Source organism: Anomalospiza imberbis, chromosome 3 (assembly GCF_031753505.1).
Source record: "Anomalospiza imberbis isolate Cuckoo-Finch-1a 21T00152 chromosome 3, ASM3175350v1, whole genome shotgun sequence".
Classification (NCBI taxonomy): domain Eukaryota; kingdom Metazoa; phylum Chordata; class Aves; order Passeriformes; family Viduidae; genus Anomalospiza; species Anomalospiza imberbis.
The window spans coordinates 88,774,093-88,793,191 of record NC_089683.1 but is presented as its reverse complement, the minus strand read 5'-3'; the positions used below and the strand labels follow the sequence as shown (position 1 = coordinate 88,793,191).

General features: G+C 42.8%; 2 protein-coding genes across 6 annotated transcripts in view; both read left to right on the top strand.

Annotated features, from left to right (window-relative positions):
* The window catches only part of MARK1 (microtubule affinity regulating kinase 1), a 56,926-nt gene extending 49,185 nt beyond the window's left edge, over window positions 1-7,741 (top strand). For 2 of the 5 annotated variants that reach the window (XM_068185586.1, XM_068185590.1), the window contains 3 exons: window positions 769-1,023; window positions 3,537-3,581; window positions 5,653-7,741. In XM_068185586.1, coding sequence (XP_068041687.1) covers window positions 769-1,023; window positions 3,537-3,581; window positions 5,653-6,007 — 655 coding nt within the window. In that variant the 3' untranslated portion in view covers window positions 6,008-7,741. The remainder of the gene's footprint in view (window positions 1-768; window positions 1,024-3,536; window positions 3,582-5,652) is intronic. The other 3 variants (XM_068185587.1, XM_068185588.1, XM_068185589.1) reach the window with 3 other exon arrangements.
* A 2,477-nt stretch (window positions 7,742-10,218) lies between these two features.
* C3H1orf115 (chromosome 3 C1orf115 homolog) lies at window positions 10,219-14,727 on the top strand. Its single transcript, XM_068185585.1, has 2 exons — window positions 10,219-10,855; window positions 13,204-14,727. The coding sequence occupies exons 1-2, from the start codon at window positions 10,577-10,579 to the stop codon at window positions 13,321-13,323; spliced, it is 399 nt and encodes a 132-aa protein (XP_068041686.1). The 5' UTR covers window positions 10,219-10,576; the 3' UTR covers window positions 13,324-14,727.
* Window positions 14,728-19,099: the final 4,372 nt, after the last annotated feature.

Below are 19,099 nucleotides of genomic sequence, written 5' to 3'. Positions count from 1 at the left end.
TTATTGCTGTGTGCTCTTGTTCAGTTTGTGACAGACATCAAAGTGTTTGTAATCCAGTCGAAACTGCCACGTTGCATTCTGATTTTAAACAGGAGCTTGCTCGAGTATTGTGGGTATTAAAGATGATTTAAACCTGGTTTTGTTCATGGCAAAGGTTTGCATATGGTTAAAGTTCTTTGACTGCCTCCCTCTGGAAACTTCTCAAACTTAAGTAGTTAAAAATTTGACTACTTTAGATGGAACTGTACAACACAGGCCACCATAAATTGAAATGAAATACTGGAAGGTAAACCTCTCTGATTTGTAGTTTGCTAACCTCGTTGGTGTCTAAAAGCACCATGGTATAGTTGTTCTTTCTACTAGCTGCCTGAATAACTTTATACCCTTATTTCTGTCAGGTTATGACTTAAGAAATATCCATTAAGTTTTTTTGGGAGTGGTTGTGTTAAGGGTATTACTGAACACATTTTTCCAGAAGAGAGCTGGGGACACTTTCAGATCTCGCTACAGACTTTTCTACCTTTTTCCCTTGGTCCTATTATCTGTGTCTTCTTTTTTTAACAGGTCTAATACTTGAAATAAAAATAATCAAGAGAGATTTTCATTGTAAAATCAAACGGAGTATGAATCCTAAAAGCAAATCAGTAGCACATTCATCTTTTAAAAAGAATCAAGAGTGGGGTTTCTTCCCCATCTTTGAGAAACAGTCGTCATGTAGGAGGGCTTTTAGCCTGGTCTTTCTCATTATTTATGCTTCTGTTTTCCCAGCAGTGCAACTCAAAGAGTGCCTGCTGCCTCCCCATCTGCTCATAGCATTAGCACCACCACTCCAGACCGGACCCGCTTTCCCCGGGGCAGCTCCAGCCGCAGCACTTTCCACGGGGAGCAGCTGCGGGAGCGGCGCAACGCCACCTACAACGGCCCGCCTGCCTCACCCTCCCACGAGACCGGGGCGTTCGCACACTCCAGGAGAGGGACATCCACAGGCATCATCAGCAAGATCACCTCCAAGTTTGTTCGCAGGTTGGTACCTCGAGTTTCAAAACAAAAAAGAATTATAAAAGCCCAGTCTGTAAGCAGGACTTTAATTGCAAAGTCTTTGACAATTTTCAGTTTAATTCTAAGTAAATATAAATTTAGTTAGGATGCTGCTTGGTTTCTGTGTGCCTTCCAGAATCTGCCTTGTTTCACTTCTGTGTAAATATTGTAACCATTGTTTGACCAGCTATTGGCTTCTTTGTCTTAAAGGAACAAAAGAACACTGCTCAAAAGGGGCTTTTGCTCCTGTTTCACAGCTGTGATACAATTAAAGTAAAATCAAATTCATTTAAAAACTGAAAAGAGTGACTTCAAAATAAGTCATTATTTAATATTACCAATATTTTACTTTTTTAATTGGATGCAGTTTGTTGCAAGGGCAATATTTACAATAATTTTATTGCTGTGCTTAATAGGAGTAGGTATTCACAATTTATTTCTGGTAATCCTAAAATCTGTGAATAAATGAGAAGTTAGAGGCAGAAATCTGGAAGTTTGGAAATAATAGTATTTCAGTATCATACAGTCTGTTTTATTATGTCATCAGTTTCTTCAAGTGTAAGTTCAGGTTTCTGAAAGAAGAAAACATGCACATCCTGGATCTGCATTCATTCCTGTGATGATGCTATCAGTAATAATCCTGTGAGGAGAGGTGCTGAGAGAGGTTTTCAAATACACTGTTCAAGATCAAGTGACTGTTGACTTAGCAGTTACAAGAGCTTTCCCAAAAGGGGACTTAATTTTCACTTAGCCTCTTTCCTACTAGTGATTTATCTGTTAATCTGATGACCTGATAGTGTATCAGTGTGTGTCTAAGTAATACCTCCTATGAAGACCTAAAAAGAAAAAAGTGTATGACTTATTTTCCTTTCCCAGAAACCTGAACATACAGGACTGTGATCCTCCATTATTGGTATCTCCAGCACGTACAAAGTTGTAAGGAGAGAATTGTTCTTTGACTTTAAAGAGCAAAAAAGTATTACAGCAAAGCTAGTCAACTGTTGTCAGTGTAGATTTCTAAATAGGAAGAAAAGTATTTTCTGTTGAGTAACTAATCAGCTTCAAGAGTACAGGCTGCTTTTTTGTGTAATAGCTCCTTGTTTTTTTGCAAGGAATGGTATCTTGACTTTGTTTTTAAGAGTTAGATCAAAGAAATAATGTTTTCATTATCTTAAAATATTAAAATAATATTTTACACTATGTGTTTAGAATTAAGATATCCTAAATATATGTATTTTAAATTTATCTTTATTATAGAAGATTTTATACATTTTCCTAGTATGTTTTATAATGTTAAAAGTATATTTTGTCACAGCCTTGCGGGGTGTGTATTTGTTTTGTTACTGGTGATAGTGGGATGTTTTGTTGTTTTGTTTTTTGTGGGGTTTTTTTTTGGTTTTTTTTGTTTTGTTTTTTTTTTTTTTTAATTTGAGTTGTTTAAGACTTAGTGGCTGGGATTACCTGGGAGGTCGAGGGGGTTATTATTTTGCTGTTCTTGGAGTTGGATCACATAACTTTTAACTTCTGTACTGTTCAGGAAATAATGGTTTAAAACATACTTTTACTAGAAGGTGTCATGAAAGACTTTTTTTACTAACTTTTGACAAGGGTAAATGCCTCTTCTGGTAAGTATATAAGATAAATGTTTAATGAGAATGCTTAGTAAATAGGGTATTGAAGTATTTTGAATCAATAGTTTGTCAAATGATACTTCCCGGGTGTTAGTTACTAAAGTATTAGTGTTTTGAAGGTATTACATTAATCAGGTAATTGAAATTGGGTGCTAAATATTGGTACAGTAGCACTAGGAACAAACCTAAGTGGCTTACACAATCTGGGGATATATTTCAAGTTGCTTCATACTAAAAAGACATAATATAAAACAGTTCCTGGCAAAGCACAGCTCTAATGCAACAAGTTAAAGAGATATTTAATCTTGAGTTCTCTAGTAATCTCACTGAAGTCAGTGTAACAGCTGATTTGCTTTAAGTTAAGCAGATGTTGAAGTAACCTTCCTGAACTGAGCTTCAAACTTTTGGTCCCACAAACTCTTAGGCACATCTTATTGTTAATTGCTTGAGTGTGCTTAAGCATGGGCTTGTCTCAAAGTGTTTTCAGGGATACACAAAGGCCTGACCCACAAGGGTGCAGAGTGGAGCCCCCCTGGACCACCTTGACCAACTGCTCCTCTGTGCTTGCTGGAGTTACATGTGGCCACTGCTGTCTGTAGTAGGTTCAGAACAACATGTTAATTTTGCCAACAGTTGGGGAAAAAATTTGAACAATTACACATCAGAGCCAGAAAAATACTAAGGTGTCATAAAGGGAAAAAAAAAATTACAGTAGTGAAAAAAAATTCTATTAAACAGTATTAGGCTTAACATTATTATACTGATTTTTTTTTTTCAGTAGCTGTTTAACATTGTTCTAGGTTTAGGTTTTCTTAACTTTTATTTTTCACCTTTATCATTGAATCTCAACCTTAACTTTGTTTTGAGGGATCCAAGTGAAGGCGAAGCCAGTGGCAGAACTGACACCTCAAGGTGAGGAGTCACTATTAATACTTCGCTCCTAGGTCTTTCCAATCAAATGATTTCTTAAAGCCTTTTAAATCAGGATGTAAAAGAGAATAGTGCTTAAGTATTCTGTATTTCAAAAATGTTTTCTGTTTGGGGGGAGGGGGTCTTGTCGAGATCCTTTATATCCCTAATTTCTGCTTTCTTGCGAAGTATTTAATACCAAACTTTATGTAAGCGTATTCCTTTGAATAATTAACACCCCCTATAGGAGTTAACCAATCCTTTAGGCACTTAGAATCATTATTTGACTTACAAATATTTAATGGTGTTTACTTTTGGTTTCAGTGGACAGTGTAAACACTTTGTGTGTCTGTGTGTATATATATGTATCTATTAAATTTTTACTATAGTTACATACTCTGCTCATTACTAAAGCTGCTGCTTTGCCATAAGTAAACACCTTACAGTCCCTGAGAAATGAATGTCACTTGCTCTGAGAAGGAAAGTAAGTGACATTCAGACAGAAGGGTTGGTGACTGCCAAATACTGAATTTCTGTGGCAACTACTGTACACAAATCTATAGATGCTTTGTTAGCAATAAAACATTCCTTCATATGCTCATTTTCCAGTATATCTGCTCTTTTGCCATATTTCAGCTTTTGGTGTGCTTAAGCACAGTGCATACCTCTTTATTTTTCTGCTTTCTAATGAACAGGCATTGTAGTTTGCATTCATTCTAAATGGGTCACTTACAGAAAGTATTGATTTAGTTTTCAAAACAGAAAGCCTCTATTAAAAAAAATAAACAGCACATTCTTACCCAAATACACTGTATGTAATACACAATACATTTATCTAAGTTAGCCCTTTTCAATTCAGAGTCTCTTAGCTGTCAAATTCTTGGTTATGGAAAGGGAAAAGAGACTGAGTGTTCAAATTAAGTGTAAAGTTGCTTTCAGCTCTTGCTTTCATTCTCTAGCTTTTCTCTGCTTTTTGTCATCCTACAGTGTCTGTTTTGGGCTAAAAAAGTCATTTGAGATCTTATCCCTGCTCTATCCCATAATATCAATGTGGTTCTCTGGGGGTCACACAAAGTTGAATTAAAAGTGCTTGTTTTGACTCCTCTCTGAATAATGACAGTTTATAGACTTGAAATGAGAGCAGCACCTTTCCCCAGTGATGGATGGGGAGGCATCAGCATCAGGAATACCTGGGGCAAAAGCAGATAACAGCTGACTGTGGAATTACTTTAAAATAATTAGTGCTGGCTCTCAAAATGTTTTCTGCAATGGAACAAGTAATCTATTTGATAATGAAGCATCAGACTAAGAACATTAATTGGAAATTGCTCCCTTGCAATTTTGTCCTTTATCAAATAAAATAGTTTGTCTGTATTTGTAAAATACACATCACTGTTTCTTAGTTGTAAAAGCTGCTGGCCATATACTCAAATGGTGACCAACAGGCTGTTCACAACTAAATTACAGTCCAAAATCTGCCTCATCAGTTAAAATAAAACATGTTATTATAAGGTCTTTCAACACAGAGAGAGGTCAAAAATCAATACAAACACAAAAGGTGGGGAAGGCAGAAAAGAAGGGAGGGAATTAACTAAAGACTTGTGAATTGCAGGGTGGGATTTCTTCCTCTGCTGCTTTTACAGTATGATTTCTGCTTCAGGATTGTGTCCTTCAACTTCAGTTTTGTTCGTGTATGGCATGCTCTAGATCATGAAATCAGCAGAACTTCAGTCATGCTTTTACATAGATTCCACTTTCTTTGGAGCAGTATAGAGTAACATGTCTGCTGCAGTTCCCATCGCTCATGTTGTCATCAGAACATTGTAGAGCAGGAGTTTCCAAACTTGCTTTGCTGCATGCCACTACAGTGGCACAGTGCTGTGCTGAGCACACGTGCACGGCATGTGGGGCAGGGCTGTTCCAGCAGTGTCCATCCCACTCCCTGAATTAGCTTGCCTGTGACTTGCGGCATCTCAATGGCAGTTTAGAAACCCCTGTTCAAGAACTGTATTTCTCTTCTCTCTCTTGGCTACACTGCTCTGGTTTTGACTTTGCTGTGTGCCACTTGTTCCAGGAGTGTTTCTGGGGAGCCTAAAGACAGAGAGAAGGAGGATAACAAAGATTCGAAGCCACGCTCCTTGCGCTTCACGTGGAGTATGAAGACCACGAGTTCTATGGACCCAAACGATATGATGAGAGAGATTCGGAAAGTGTTAGATGCCAATAACTGTGATTACGAACAAAAAGAGAGGTTTTTGCTCTTCTGTGTCCACGGTGATGCACGACAAGACAGCCTCGTTCAGTGGGAGATGGAAGTCTGCAAACTGCCACGATTGTCGCTCAATGGAGTTCGCTTCAAGAGAATATCTGGGACTTCTATCGCATTTAAGAACATTGCATCCAAGATAGCAAACGAGCTTAAGCTGTAAAGAGAACCTAAATTCTTTGGGATCAGGGAAGATTCATACATGATCTACACTTTGAATGTACTGGTTTCGCCTAATGTGATTGGCCTGTGAAACTCCCCATGTAGAAATTGCCCTTATTGCAATAAGGTTATACATAGTTATTCAGAATTGTAAAGTTAAATCCAGTATGACCTATATTAAATAACTGTAGCTAAAGAAGTTAAGTTCACATGTACAGATAAGTATATAGAGCATTCTGTTCATTTTATGTTCATAGAGTTGTATAATAAAAAGATGACTGCCTAAATTCAGATCTTGTATAGTTGTCTAGATTTCTGCACAGAAATGTATGTTTGATGCTTTGAGTTGGAAAAGTTCTTCTCTATCATTTACATTTTTGGTGGGTTTTATAAGTCTTACCTCTACCATGCATTTTTAAAAAACTTGTGTCCTGAGTCAAATGCACAAACTAGTTTTCACAACTGTAGCATGACCATTTTTAATTACTTAAAAATTGTTCATGAGTTGAACCAAAAGTCAATGAGTAATTGGCTTTTGTTCTACATGAGACTGTTCCTGCTTATCTTTGGCTCTTATCCTTGTTATTGGATAGTGTTTAGTTGAAAAAAAGAGACAAATATGTTTACAGTGTTGGCACTTACAGTTTAGAAACTTTGTTCTGCCTTTGGCCAGCTCAGAGCTGTGGGGGAACAGAAACCAGCCATAAGTGATTTCTGTCTGCAAATTTTAGTGCTTATTCCCATGGCCCATTAACAAATGTAGCTCCAAAATGGAGAACCGGAATTTCATTTGAATATCTTGGTGTAAAATATCACTTATTTGCTGCCTTCAAAATACTACAAATTCCATTTTATGGAAATCTATTAACATTGGGACTGTTTAATAGCACAAGATAATCTGAAGTGTTGACCAATTGTGTAAGTTAATAATACCACCTCAGGAATTAGCTTGGCTTTTGGAACATGTGCCCCCAAAGAGTACATGCAATTCCACATAATATTTTACAGCTAAACATATATTGTTTATAATGATAAATTGTTGATTTATGCTTTTGTGGTTGTACAGTTTGTTCCCATGTAACCTGTTTGTGTTTAATATTTTACCAGATTTCTTGTATTTATTCCACATCATTGTGCCTGTAATGTGCAGCTTTGTAATTAGGCACTTGCCTACAGAAAAGAAAAAAAAAAAGCCCCACATTTTTTTTCCTTCATAATTAATGATTATAAACTATGTAAAACCACTAGTACTGGTACATTTTAATACTTGTTCTTTTGTACTGAATTAACCATAGAGGTTGGTTGTGCAATGTTATTTAATGTCGTAATTACTGTAATATCAACATATGGGCCCCATCTGCACACTCTTGTGAAAAATAGAAAGTTCATTAAGAAATCGTCACTTTAAAAAATAAAAATTTAAAAAAAAGCTGTGGTAAACTCTGTAACCCTAAGTTAGAAAGCTGTAAGTGTAGTAAATGTGCCATTCTCTAATGGCTTCTTGACCAAGATGGACTTTACATACTGTACTGTGATGTAGCTTTCCTATGTAACAGTTATGTTCGAAAATGGACGTGTATTGTTGCCTTAGAAAAAGGGTGGTGTTTGGAAAGAAAGAACTGTAGCCCCTTTTCTTTTTCTTTATCTGATGTTCATTGAACCAAATCTGATGCAAGTCATCTTGATTCACTGGTGCACTCTATTAAAACTTACTTGAACAGTTCTCATACTAAAATACTTGTTGTTTGCACTTTATAAAAGCGCAGTCGTCACTGCAGGTAGCAAAACAATTTAAAGGTGCACAGGCTCCATCTTCAGCATTGTGTGAATTCAGAATTAGCATTGCATGGGTTCAGTGGTCCTACACTGTTCAGAAACTATCAGTGGTTTAGCATTGCTGAGAAATGGATGTCCAGGAGCTTTTACAGGAATTCACCAAAACTCAGTCTGGGGAGGAAGGGGTGTGTGTGTCTGCTCAATTTGCCCATAAATGTCCATAAATGGTCAATTTTTCTTAAAAATACACAACTGGAATGTAATGTGATGCTAATCTAAGGTCATGTATGAACTTGGTCATGAAACAAAACCCTTTGCCTTTTCAGAAGGTTCACTGGAAAAAAATATAGGTCATGCTGTAAGACAGTAGATTAAGTACTTAGGAGAGCTTCCTGCTTTACAGGCGCTGTTTTTCCATGGCTGACTTTGCCCTAGATTGCCGCTGGTTTTCACCACGCCATATAACCAGAGATCTAGCAATGTTCCATAAAACACACAGCTTTTCCAGAGGACAGAGCTGACAAATTGTACTTCAGCTTTCCCATGAAACATGTCACTGCCAGTTTAATGTTTATATATCAGGGCAGTTTGCAGATGGTGTACTGTCCAGTGGCTGCCAGCGGTGTGAAATTGCCCTGATTCCTAAACCTGTGCCTTCCTCCTTTTGCCTTTCTGGAAGATGAGCCATGACCCACCTCATGCTCTCCATAGCAAATACACCTGGAACTTTCTCAGGAACGCAGAGTTTTAGTTCAAAAGGTGTAATTGCACAGAAATGCAGCATTTGGCTTTCCAAATCTGCTGCCCCAGCAGGAGTGAGGAAGATTGAAGAAAGTGGTTCTGAAAATGTCTCTGGTTTTATTGGCAAGCAGAGTCTTCTTAGTCTGGGATCAGTGAGACGATGCTTATCCAACCTCAGTGCCTGGTTCTGGGCACCCTCAACAGCTGCCTTGTGCTGGACCTGTTATGTATCAGTTACCCTTTAGGTAAGGGTGGGATACACTGCATTTCATATCCAAATGTTCCCAACATATGGGAGGGGACTGGTGTGGCATTTTATCAGCACAGTTTTAACTTTAGAAATACGAAAGAGTTTTAAATGCCACATCAAACTTCCCAGCTCGAGGCAAAGACAGGATGTCTTGAATCTTCAGAGGCTTCATGAATTCATGTAATTTGTTGAACTCATGTAATTGTTGGCAGCATCTCTAGGGGTTGTTTGGGATGGGTGGAGGGTGAGCAGTGGGGTTACTGCATGGTTCAGCAGTCAGGGTTGGGGTTTTTTTTTGCATTATTTCTTGCTTTGAGGTATACCAATATTTCCAAAACTAGTGCATCCCTTTTCATGCAGTCCAGTTTAAAAACATGGAAATGTATATAAATCAGTGAAAATACAATAAACAGTCATTCCTGGTCCACTGAATGAATGACACTGCTGGGGAACCAAGTGGGGTTATTATGCCATATGGTAATGGATGATACTAAAATTGTGTGAACTGTTTAGACATGAGAGTTTGGTATCTGCTGTCATACACCTGAGGGTATCTTGGACCTATTTATCTCAGAACATGTTGTGATTCCCCTCCCACTATGCAAATGGAGACACTAAATCTCAGCTGAGAGATGTATTCTGTGAAGTTTTTGATAGTTGAGTTCTGGAAAGGGAAGCAAACTTGTGAGGTACAAACCAAGTCTGTGGGGAAAGGCCTGCCTCTCTTGGGAAGATAGGGAAAAATAATCCGCCTCAGAGCTTCTCATTTATTGGGATAGAGCACTTCTCCTGTAGTGACAGTCCTGAGACTTAGCTCATACTTTCCACTGTTCAGGCCTCCATGGCCCCACTGTTCTTTACCCAGTTTTCTGGAGCTGTGAAGGTTGGTGAATCACCATCCTTGGGGCAGATAAGAATGTGAAGTGCAGGTTTTACTTGCCAAATATCATGCACACATCTTGGGGAGATGCAGGTTAAAGGCTTTGTTCCTCGGTAAGAAAAATCCAGGGGAAAGGATTAGTCTGTCCCCGTGTTGCATCTGCTTGTCCAAAGCATTCATATGCACATCAAATGTTGATAAATACACCAAGTGGTTTAATAAATTGTATCTATTCTCCCTGTACAGTTTTGGGTTTCTTGATGTGCCCCAGCTGAGGAACGCCGCTTAGGAGAGGCAGCTGTTACACTGCAGCACCCCAGCCGCGGAGGTGGGGCTGTCACAGCATCTGGCCCCAGCATCTGGCCAAAAGCCACTGAGACACTTCGCCACTTTCCTCTTGACCAGGGGTAGCCGAACGCAGCCCAGGACGCAGAAGAGGCCGTTCACCCGTGGCTTTAGTAGGAACCCATAACTGAGGGATGTCCAAGGAGCTTGGCGTTTTCCTCTGACGGGGAAAGAGCGTGACCTCCTGCAGCGGCGCTGCCGTGGGCCGGGGCAGTGCGTGCGGTGCCACGGAAGGATCTTCCAAGGGTCTCGCCGGCGCTCGCCGAGGCCGAAGCAGCCCAGGCGCGGTGCGGGGCTGTGCCGCCCCGTCAGCGCTCACCTGTCCCCGCTGAGCTGACGGGCTCCAATCCCGGGCTCCCGCGGCAGCTCCCGGCTTCCCGCACCAGAGCGGCGGCGGGGCCAGGGTCCGCAGCCGTGGGCTCCGCCAGCCCTCGCCCGCCTGCCCCGGGCCCGGGTGCCTCTTCCCGTGGCCGTCCCGCCCCGGGGAGGGGGCAGCGGCCGCCTCCGGCCACACCTGTGGCGCAGCGGCGGAGGAAGCGCCCGAGGTCGGCGTAGACGTGTCGGCGCCCGAAGGCACCATGACGGTGGGTGCGCGGCTGGGCGCCAAGGTGAGGGGCAGGTTCTCCCGCCGCGGGCCCGGCGACGACCAGGTCTCCATCCTGCCCGGCGAGGCGGAGGAGGCGGCGGGGGCCGGGGGCAGCGCGGGGGCCCCGCGGCCGGCGGCGCTGCAGGAGGAGGAGGGCGCCGGCTGCAGGAAGGTGCGCTTCGCCGTCCTGCCCGGCTCCTACGAGCCGCTGCTCCCGCCGCGGGCTCCCGGCAAGCGGCCCTACGGGAAGCGCCTGAAGAAGTACGGAAAGGTGAGGGCACAGCGCGCCCGGGACGGCCGGAGCGGGGACCCTCGACACGGGGAGCCTCGGCATGGGGACCTCCGGTACGGGGTCTGCGGTGCCGAGAGGGCAGCGGGGCCGCGGCTCCGAGAGTTACGAGGGGCTCTTGGAATGCCCCTTATCCCGCAGGCATTTCAGGACCAGCGCCCGGCTTCGAGGTGGGGTCAGGGCTTGCTCTGGACCTGCCCAGAAAGGAGCCGGTGCTGCTGGGGAGTGCCGGACACCGACCGTCGACTGGATCAAAGAGCACAAAATCTGTCTGTTCGAAGTGAAAATTACACTAAGCTGATCCATGTGGCGGGTACTTTGCCTCTCTTGGTTCTGCGTTTCCCTCGGCGTCATAATTTAAAAACTATTCTTTAAAACTTCCAGTTAATTGGCCTGCATTTTTTTTTCCCTCCACTGAAGTGTCTGAAAGAAACGGTAAACAGCCCTGCAGGACATTCCTTGGCCAAGGTGACCCTTAGAAATCACTGCTGTGAGTTACAGGGGTAAAAAAAACCAGCTCGTTCTTCATCTGTAACAACAATTTTGGATCAAAATGGTCCTTTTGCTTTCCTGTGTGGGAAGTCACAAGTCCTTCAGTCTGGTGGTTTGGTTTTCCTCCCACCGGAGAATGGGTGCCTTTGGTTACAGAACTGCCATGTGGAAGAATTCTATTGTTTTTTCTTTTGTTCATGTCACTTTAGTACATCTCAGGTATGTCTTGGATGTTCGTAGCAAAAAATAGTTTCTGTGTTAGCAGGAGAAACCTGTCTGTTGTCAGGAATCCTTTACTGCTGCTGAGATTACAGATGTCAGCATGAGACTTGACTTTCTACTGCATTCTATTGAAAAATCACGATTTTGGTAAAGATATGCTTGCTGTGTCTGACATGCAGAAAATGCCATTAGCCTGGCAAAGTTATTTCTGAAATTCAGTTTACAGATGTCATCATTGTCAGGATCTCCCTCTCAAATCCTACTGTTTCATAAAGAAACGAACAGAATATTTCATTCTTTCATGATGAATTTGATTCTTTGCGTTTCCAGCACTGTGTTTTCCAGGTTCCATGCTGTAGGAAGCTGTATCAAGCCCTGTAGGCCTAATCTGTATGGTGCAGTTTTGTGAGAATAGTTGCAGCAGGTCATTACTTTGCTGGTGGTGCTGTTGGTATAAAGATGCCTTTAATGGTCTTTAGAGCATAGGCCAGTTCTTGGACACTGTGTATTCCCTTTTGTGTTGGTCAGATGACTTTCCCATGGGGAAGCATTGCCAGTTTGGCTCTGGCATAAAGAACAACTCATGAAAGAACAGGTGAGGTCTGGGTAAGTGAAGGGCAGAAAGGGGGAAAGAAGACTCCAATGTGACATAGTGAGTCAGGGGCAGATGTGGGAAGTCCCTGCATCTCCTCCTCCAGCCTCAGGATCTGTCCCCAGGCTTGAGCCACCTTTTTATTTTGGCATCTTAAGTCCTTTTGAGTAAGTTTCCATGGGAGTAAAACCAGCAATGTTCAACTGTGTAGTAGCATCATGACAGCTGAAGGTTTTTATGTGCCAGAACCTCTGTAATCCAGCTTTAAGAAATCATAAGAATATAACAGATATTGACTGGATTTCACTGATTTAAAAACACTTACTCAGATTCCGTTTTTTCCATGTTATAAGAGGTCATTTTAATCTAGTCCTGCACAACCATTAGGAGTTACTAACAATTAATTCTTATATTCCTCCAAATCTGACTACATTGTATTAATTCCCCAGCTGAGAGCGGCCACATAAGCAAAAACTATCAAAAATGAAATTAAAATTAGATAAAGGTTTTCAGTTAAATAATCCATGGCAAGTTTATCTCTAGTACAGTACATAGATGAGTTCCTGAATGTGTACTGATGTGGACCAAAACTTTCTTATTTTGACAAAAAGCAGTGACCTTTCCATAAAAGTATTCTCGGTGATTACTGCCTTCTTGTTCAGCTCCAGTTTTAGCACGTTATGAACTTCTAGGAATTGCTAACATAGTTAGAACATGTAATGTGGGAATTATGTACTTCTACAAACAAGGGTGAATTTAAACTAATTTTATTCTTGAATAGAATCACATGTAAAAGCCTGGCTTCCTGTGGAGGCTGCATCCGTTCAGTTTAACTATACCCTGTGGGTGTGTATGCCTATATAAAAATAGATGGTAAAATGTTTTTCCACTCTGCAGCCCTCGTTAGCTGTGGGAGAATTTAATTTTCTGGGGCTGTGACATTGGCTGTCAGAAAGATTTTATGTGAAGGTATTTTCTTTCACCTTGTCTTTTTTTAATCCCTTTTTCTCATCTCTCTCCCCAGAATGTCGGGAAGGTTCTGCAGAAGGGTTGTCACTACTTGGTGGTCGGCCTGCAAGGATTAGCAGCAGCTTATTCTGCTCCCTTTGGAGTGTCAGCACATGTGGCATCCTTTGTCCGCTAGCACAGCTCCCTGTGCCCCACGGGAGAGGACACGAGGCCATTGCTGCTTTCTCAGGATTAAATTTGAGACCTGGATCTGAAAAACCTCTTGGATCAACAGCCCTGAACCCCTGCACCAGACCCTTTCCAAGACTGAGTGCTCTTCTCTGAAAAAAATTCCAGTGCTTTGTAAAATCAGATTCGGTCAAAGAAGTGTAAGGATGGGAAAATCATCTTTGAATAATTGAACTGAAGTTTGTTTGCAGGCATGAGTTGGTTTTCCAGAGCTTCCTGCTGTGTGGAAGGGAGCCAAGGATGGATGGAAAAGCAAGTAGATGAGGGAGAGAGAAATTAAGGAAAACAGAGAATGGGAGAGCAGCTGGGGAGATGGAGATGAGTTTGGGTAGTGAGAGGAATTGTCAAAGCAGTGGAGGAAACAGATAACAGAGGATTAGGAAAGTCTTTGGTTTTCTGAGATTCTGAGTTTGGTGTGTTTTTTTACCTGAGAGGGTTAAGTTTATGAGTGTACTTAAAATATACTTGGACATAAATGGAATGTGGCCTGAGACATGGAGAGCTTTGCTGCATCATAGTTGTTAATTTCAAACCCTGGACATAATGAGCCTTTAAATAATCATGAGGAAGATGTAAAAATACAGAAAGAAAATGAGGTGTGTATTTGTGATTTTGGGGGATTAAAGGCTCACTATGATTAACATTTTAAACTTTTCCTCTGCTACTTTGAAATCTGCATATATTTTTTTACTGGGAATGGAGTTTATGCGTGATATACCTGATTCTGGAAGCTGGGCCATTTTACGCCTAATTCTGTGGTGTTCACCAGGGGAAAAACAATTGATTGCCAGCTGCTTCTGAGAAAAACAATATACATACAGCATTTGGTATAATAATGTTCAAGTGTGATGTATGAGAACAGGGCCAAATAACCTGCCAGCTCCGTCGTCATTTCTGCACCTGGAAGCTGTAAGCGGAGGATTGTCAGTATCAGATGGCTCAGCTCAGTGCTGCAGATGCAGCAGCTTCCATGTCACACCTCCAGGGACATAAATCGTATATTGATGACACAAGGACAAGGTGGTCTATGGGCCTTAAAAATTTTGTGGGGTTTGTTTGTTTGTTTCTGTCAGTCTTTTGTGGTAGTCGTAAATGACTTCCCTGCTAGCACGTTCTCTGTATTATATATCTTTCTTGTTTTGATGGTGTTTTTGTAATCAAGGAATTGACTTAACTGGAAAAAAATGTTGTTCACTTGCTTTCTTTGCCTTTTCTGAACAAAGGAGTTTGTATGTCTTGGCAAACCACACTGTATTTCTTTTAAACGCAGCAAATGAATCAGATGGGGAGGGGTGGGGCAGGGTGTTATGCTCTTTTCTAACTGGACTGTAAGTAAGAGCCACAAGATCCATGTCTGTTTTTACCTACACACTTAAGTAAGCGCACAGAGGAGGAGTTTCTCAGCAGCAGCCCAGCCAGTGAGGGGAAGCTGCAGTGTAAACTTCCCCACGTTGTTTTGCCTGTGGCCTCAGGGCCCTGGTAGGACATGATTGCAGCCCAGACCATGTAGGAATGCTCAGGAACAGAAAGGTGTGGAGATGAGGCTGCAGAGGATCTAAGGTTGCAAAAGCTGGGGTGCGAATAGCCACAAAGGGATTTTGCTCATTGATTTCATACTTTCAGTTGTTTCTCTTGAGCTTTTTTGTGGGGACAGACCTGTCCCTCTTATCTGCCCCACCAGCATGCCATAGGGCTGTTGATAATGCAGTAAGAACAGGGCTGTCCTAACACCCACATGCCACACCACCCTGCAGAGTTTGGGATTAACTTCAGATTTTGTTACATGACTCCCTGTTTCACAGTGCTCTTACAGCATAAATCATTAGACCTTTTTTTCAAATTACTAAAGCCGTGCAGGAAGAGATTTGTGTCTCCATTTTTCTGTGTGGAGTGAGTGTCCCATCTATTTGTCTGTATGTCCCCTAACTAGTAAGGCTGCTCCCTCATTGCAACACACAGAGTCCAACCCATTCAGACCTTCCACACAGGTAAACATGAACCTTAGCTCCTGAACTGCTCAGCACAGTGGACTTTTGCCTACTGACATCCAGCCTCTGCTCGCCTGGTGCAACTTAAAGGGAATAACCAGGTTGCTATCCATAGAGAAGCTGAATGACATGTACATGGTGCTTCTGTGTGAGCCTGAGAAAAGAAAAGCCTCAGGCATATTGGTGAGTCAGCTTTGGCTGGCCAATGTTTCTAAAATAGACCAAAAACAAAGAAAGAGGAGAGAGAAAGAAAAAGTAACCTGTGCTGCTGCAATAAACCAGCTAATGATTCATTTTCCTCCCGCAAAATGAACTGATGGTTCTCACTGAGGTTACCAATTAGTGCTGCTTATCAGTTCTCCTTGAGCAGTGATTCAGTCCTCAGCTCCTGAAGGGAACTTGTGAGGCCAAGCCTTGGCCTCAGGGTTTGCTACTCTCTTCATTAGCCCAGCTCAGGAAGCAGTGCCTAGAAAATCTGAATCCAGAGGGTGAGGTTCATTTCTCAGCTGGGTGGATGGCAGAGGGCTGTACTTCCTGTCAGTCATGGCAGCATCTCTGTTGGGTCAGGTCTGGCTTAGCTGTGATGCAAGCAGTTGGAACAGGACAGGTCCTGCAGCTCTGTTGCTAAATGTTTTCTCGGTGGCATGAAAGATGAGGAAATGTTCCCTGACCCCCTCAGCGTTGGCTGGCAGGTCATCTGCTCAGCCAACAAAATGGGCAGCCTCCATCTGAAGCAGAACTGCCATGCTGGAAGTCTGCACATGAGATGAGGGAGAGCAAGACGTTGGTCATGGGGAGGAGGCTGGGACTGGGGAAGAGCCTGGGTTCCCAGGCCTGGCAGGTGCCAAGCCATGAGGGCAGTCCGGGACTGAATCTTGGCTTATGCACAGGTGTTATGTATTCTTGGCAAGGTGGTCCTTGGAGGAGCCACCCCAGCAGGGACAGCTTTCAACCCACAGGTGCACACCGGCTCTTTTATTAAAATAGGCTTGTCTGCAGCTGAACTCCTGGTGCCTCTGAGGAACAAAACAGATATTTGACTCACTCATAACAATGTGGGATGCAGTGGATACCATGGTGAATACGTGGAGAAGTTTTGATTTGATGTTTGAGCTGGACAAAATATGTTCCTCTCTTCAGCCCCTTGCATGAAACCTCTACCCATTGTTTCATTTGCCAGGTTTGTCTTCAGTGGTGTGCTGCTGGCTTATCTGGTTCCCTTCAGCTTTCCATACACCTTTCACTGTGCTTTATAACAAATGGCAGGATAAATAGGTTCAGGAAGCTGAAGAGTGGCAAGAAGTACATAGTGAACTTGTCCATGCTTTTCTCAGAAACAAACTCCAGACAGCTTGGCAAGTCACTTTTACTTTAAATTCCTGGCTCTTCCTGGCGACTGTCCAATGAGTCACAGAGCAGAATAAAGCATATTTCTGCTGGTTTTGCCAGAGTATTTAATTACTCCTCTGGCTTACCATAGGCTCTGAGGAAATGGCAGAGGACTCAGAGCTATTGTCCTTTGTCCTGTAAGGAAGCACTCTTGCACAGCTTGCTTTGGAAGTGCAGCGACTGAGGAGAGCTGTAGCACACCACAGCACTTTGGCACTTCCAGATCTTTGCCCCTCCCAGGTCACAGATCACTTCAGGGATGAATGTCCTTTCTGACCTCTGCCTGTCTGTAAGACTGGGAAAGGGGCAGGTTTTGTTTGGGGGTGCAGTAAAACCAGATGTCTCTTTTTCTGTATCCCGAGTCCCTTGTTAGCTGAACACTGGCCTCTTTTGAGACAAAACTGATCCTAAAATATGCACAAAGTTGCTGCAGCTACCTGTACAGAGTGTGCTTTGGAAATCCCTTTTTCTTCAAGGAAAATCAGAGAGCCAGAAGAACTTGTAGATTAATGGAGATAATTAAATTAAGAGAAAGTAAAGGAATACAATCCTTCCTTTTCTTCTCCTTTCAGGAAGTAGTATTAGGCTGCCAGGCCCATTTTGGGGTGAAGTCTAGACTGGGCTCAGAGAGGGTGGTGCACTTTCCTGAATCCTGCAAGGTGCATGAGGAGAGACACAGGGCTCTGGACATCCAGCTGGAGGAGGGAAGACTTTGGATAAACTTGACAACAGCTTTTCAATACGTAAGAAAGTGTTTCCAACAAGATGGAACTGGGCTCCTTAGTGAAGTCTGCAGCCAGACAGCAAGAGGTCATGGCCATAAATCCAAACTGGGGAGTTTTTAGCAAAATCAGGGAAAGCAGTAATATGATCATTAAGCATAAGAAGAGGTTACTTCAGGAGGCTGAAGTCTGTCTGTGGAGTGTCTCAAGGCACGACTGTACAAAGCGGGAAGCAGCCCAGTGTGAATGCAGCGTTCACCCTGCTGTGAGCGGGAGGCTGGAGGAGAGACCTCCTGGGCTTCTTCCAGTCTGGATGAAGCTGAAAGTGGGATCCTGCCATGGTAAGCAGAAAGCTTTTAATTTACCTACTGTATGGAAATGTAGAAGACTGAGCTCCTCATCCTTGCTAGAAGCACTGACACGAAGAATAAAGTTTTGCTCCTGGTAACAAGGAGCAGCTGCCGAGGGTGGCAGCACAGCTGAGGAGCAGCTCAGCTTCCACCACTGCTTCCACTTCCCTGTGTTCCGCTGGCTGAAAGGCGATTGTCCTTTACTGCCATCTCCTGGGAAAAAACCCACAGATTTCCAGCCTGCCCCGTTGTTCTGCCTCATCTCCTGCAGGGATTTCCTGTCTTTCCCTAGGCTGGCCTCCGTGTTTGTCCAGAGCCATCCTCAGGATATGGGGTCTCAGCAGTGTAATGTGCATCTCTGTACACCGGTGTTTCCTACTCAGTGGAATCCTGAGCCTCCTCTGTCCAAGTGTTTCAAATGTAAAGCTATAGGAACATTGTTTTTGTGTCAGTTTTTTTTTTTCCTTCAACACCTAAAAATGCATTGCACTTTGCCCTGAAGTTCTTGCTGTATCTCAAAAACATTCCTTAAGGAAGATTCACTGGTGGTGAGGGGATGAGCCATGGCCACTTCTTGTTTCTAAATCTCATCTTTTTCTGAAGAGATGACAGCTGCCTACAAGAGGATGTGTAATTTTGAACAGGAGGTTGGCAGTCTGAAATGAGACCACCCCCGGAGTGCCTTGGACCCCAGCTCCAGCAAACCACACGTAGTTGCCTCCTCATGCGTTCTGTATTCCCCTGTTTCTGCTGCCTGTAAAGGACCCTTTGCTCCTTCCTTTCCTGGGATACTGAGCTAGCATTCAGATTGTTTTCTCAGCTGTGCCTGAATTAGGGTGGGGACTTTCCTGTCCTTGGTGAATCCCATCCAGCCCTGTGATGGCTGATAAACCAGAGCTGCAGCAGTGTTAATGTTTGTGCTGCAGAACAAATGCCCTGCTTCCCTCAAAGCCTCTCCTTTGGTCCTTACCTTCTCTCCTAGGTGACACACAGCTCTACCCTGAAGACTCCTGAAGCTGCTGATGCATTTTATATTCAGATGGAAAATAGCATTTACAGAACACTAGGAGAACTCATAATGTCAACAACCTCTGTTAGTTAATACTGGGCCAAACATTTGCCAGGAAAAGCAATTTCTGTGTTGTCCTAATGCATTTAGAGAGACTGAAGTCTAGCTTTTGACTGGAAGAAAAAGATAATTTTCAATTAATCTTCCTATATGTCTGGAATGACAGCTGATAGTTACCAAAGTAGCCGATCAACCAGCCCAGGTT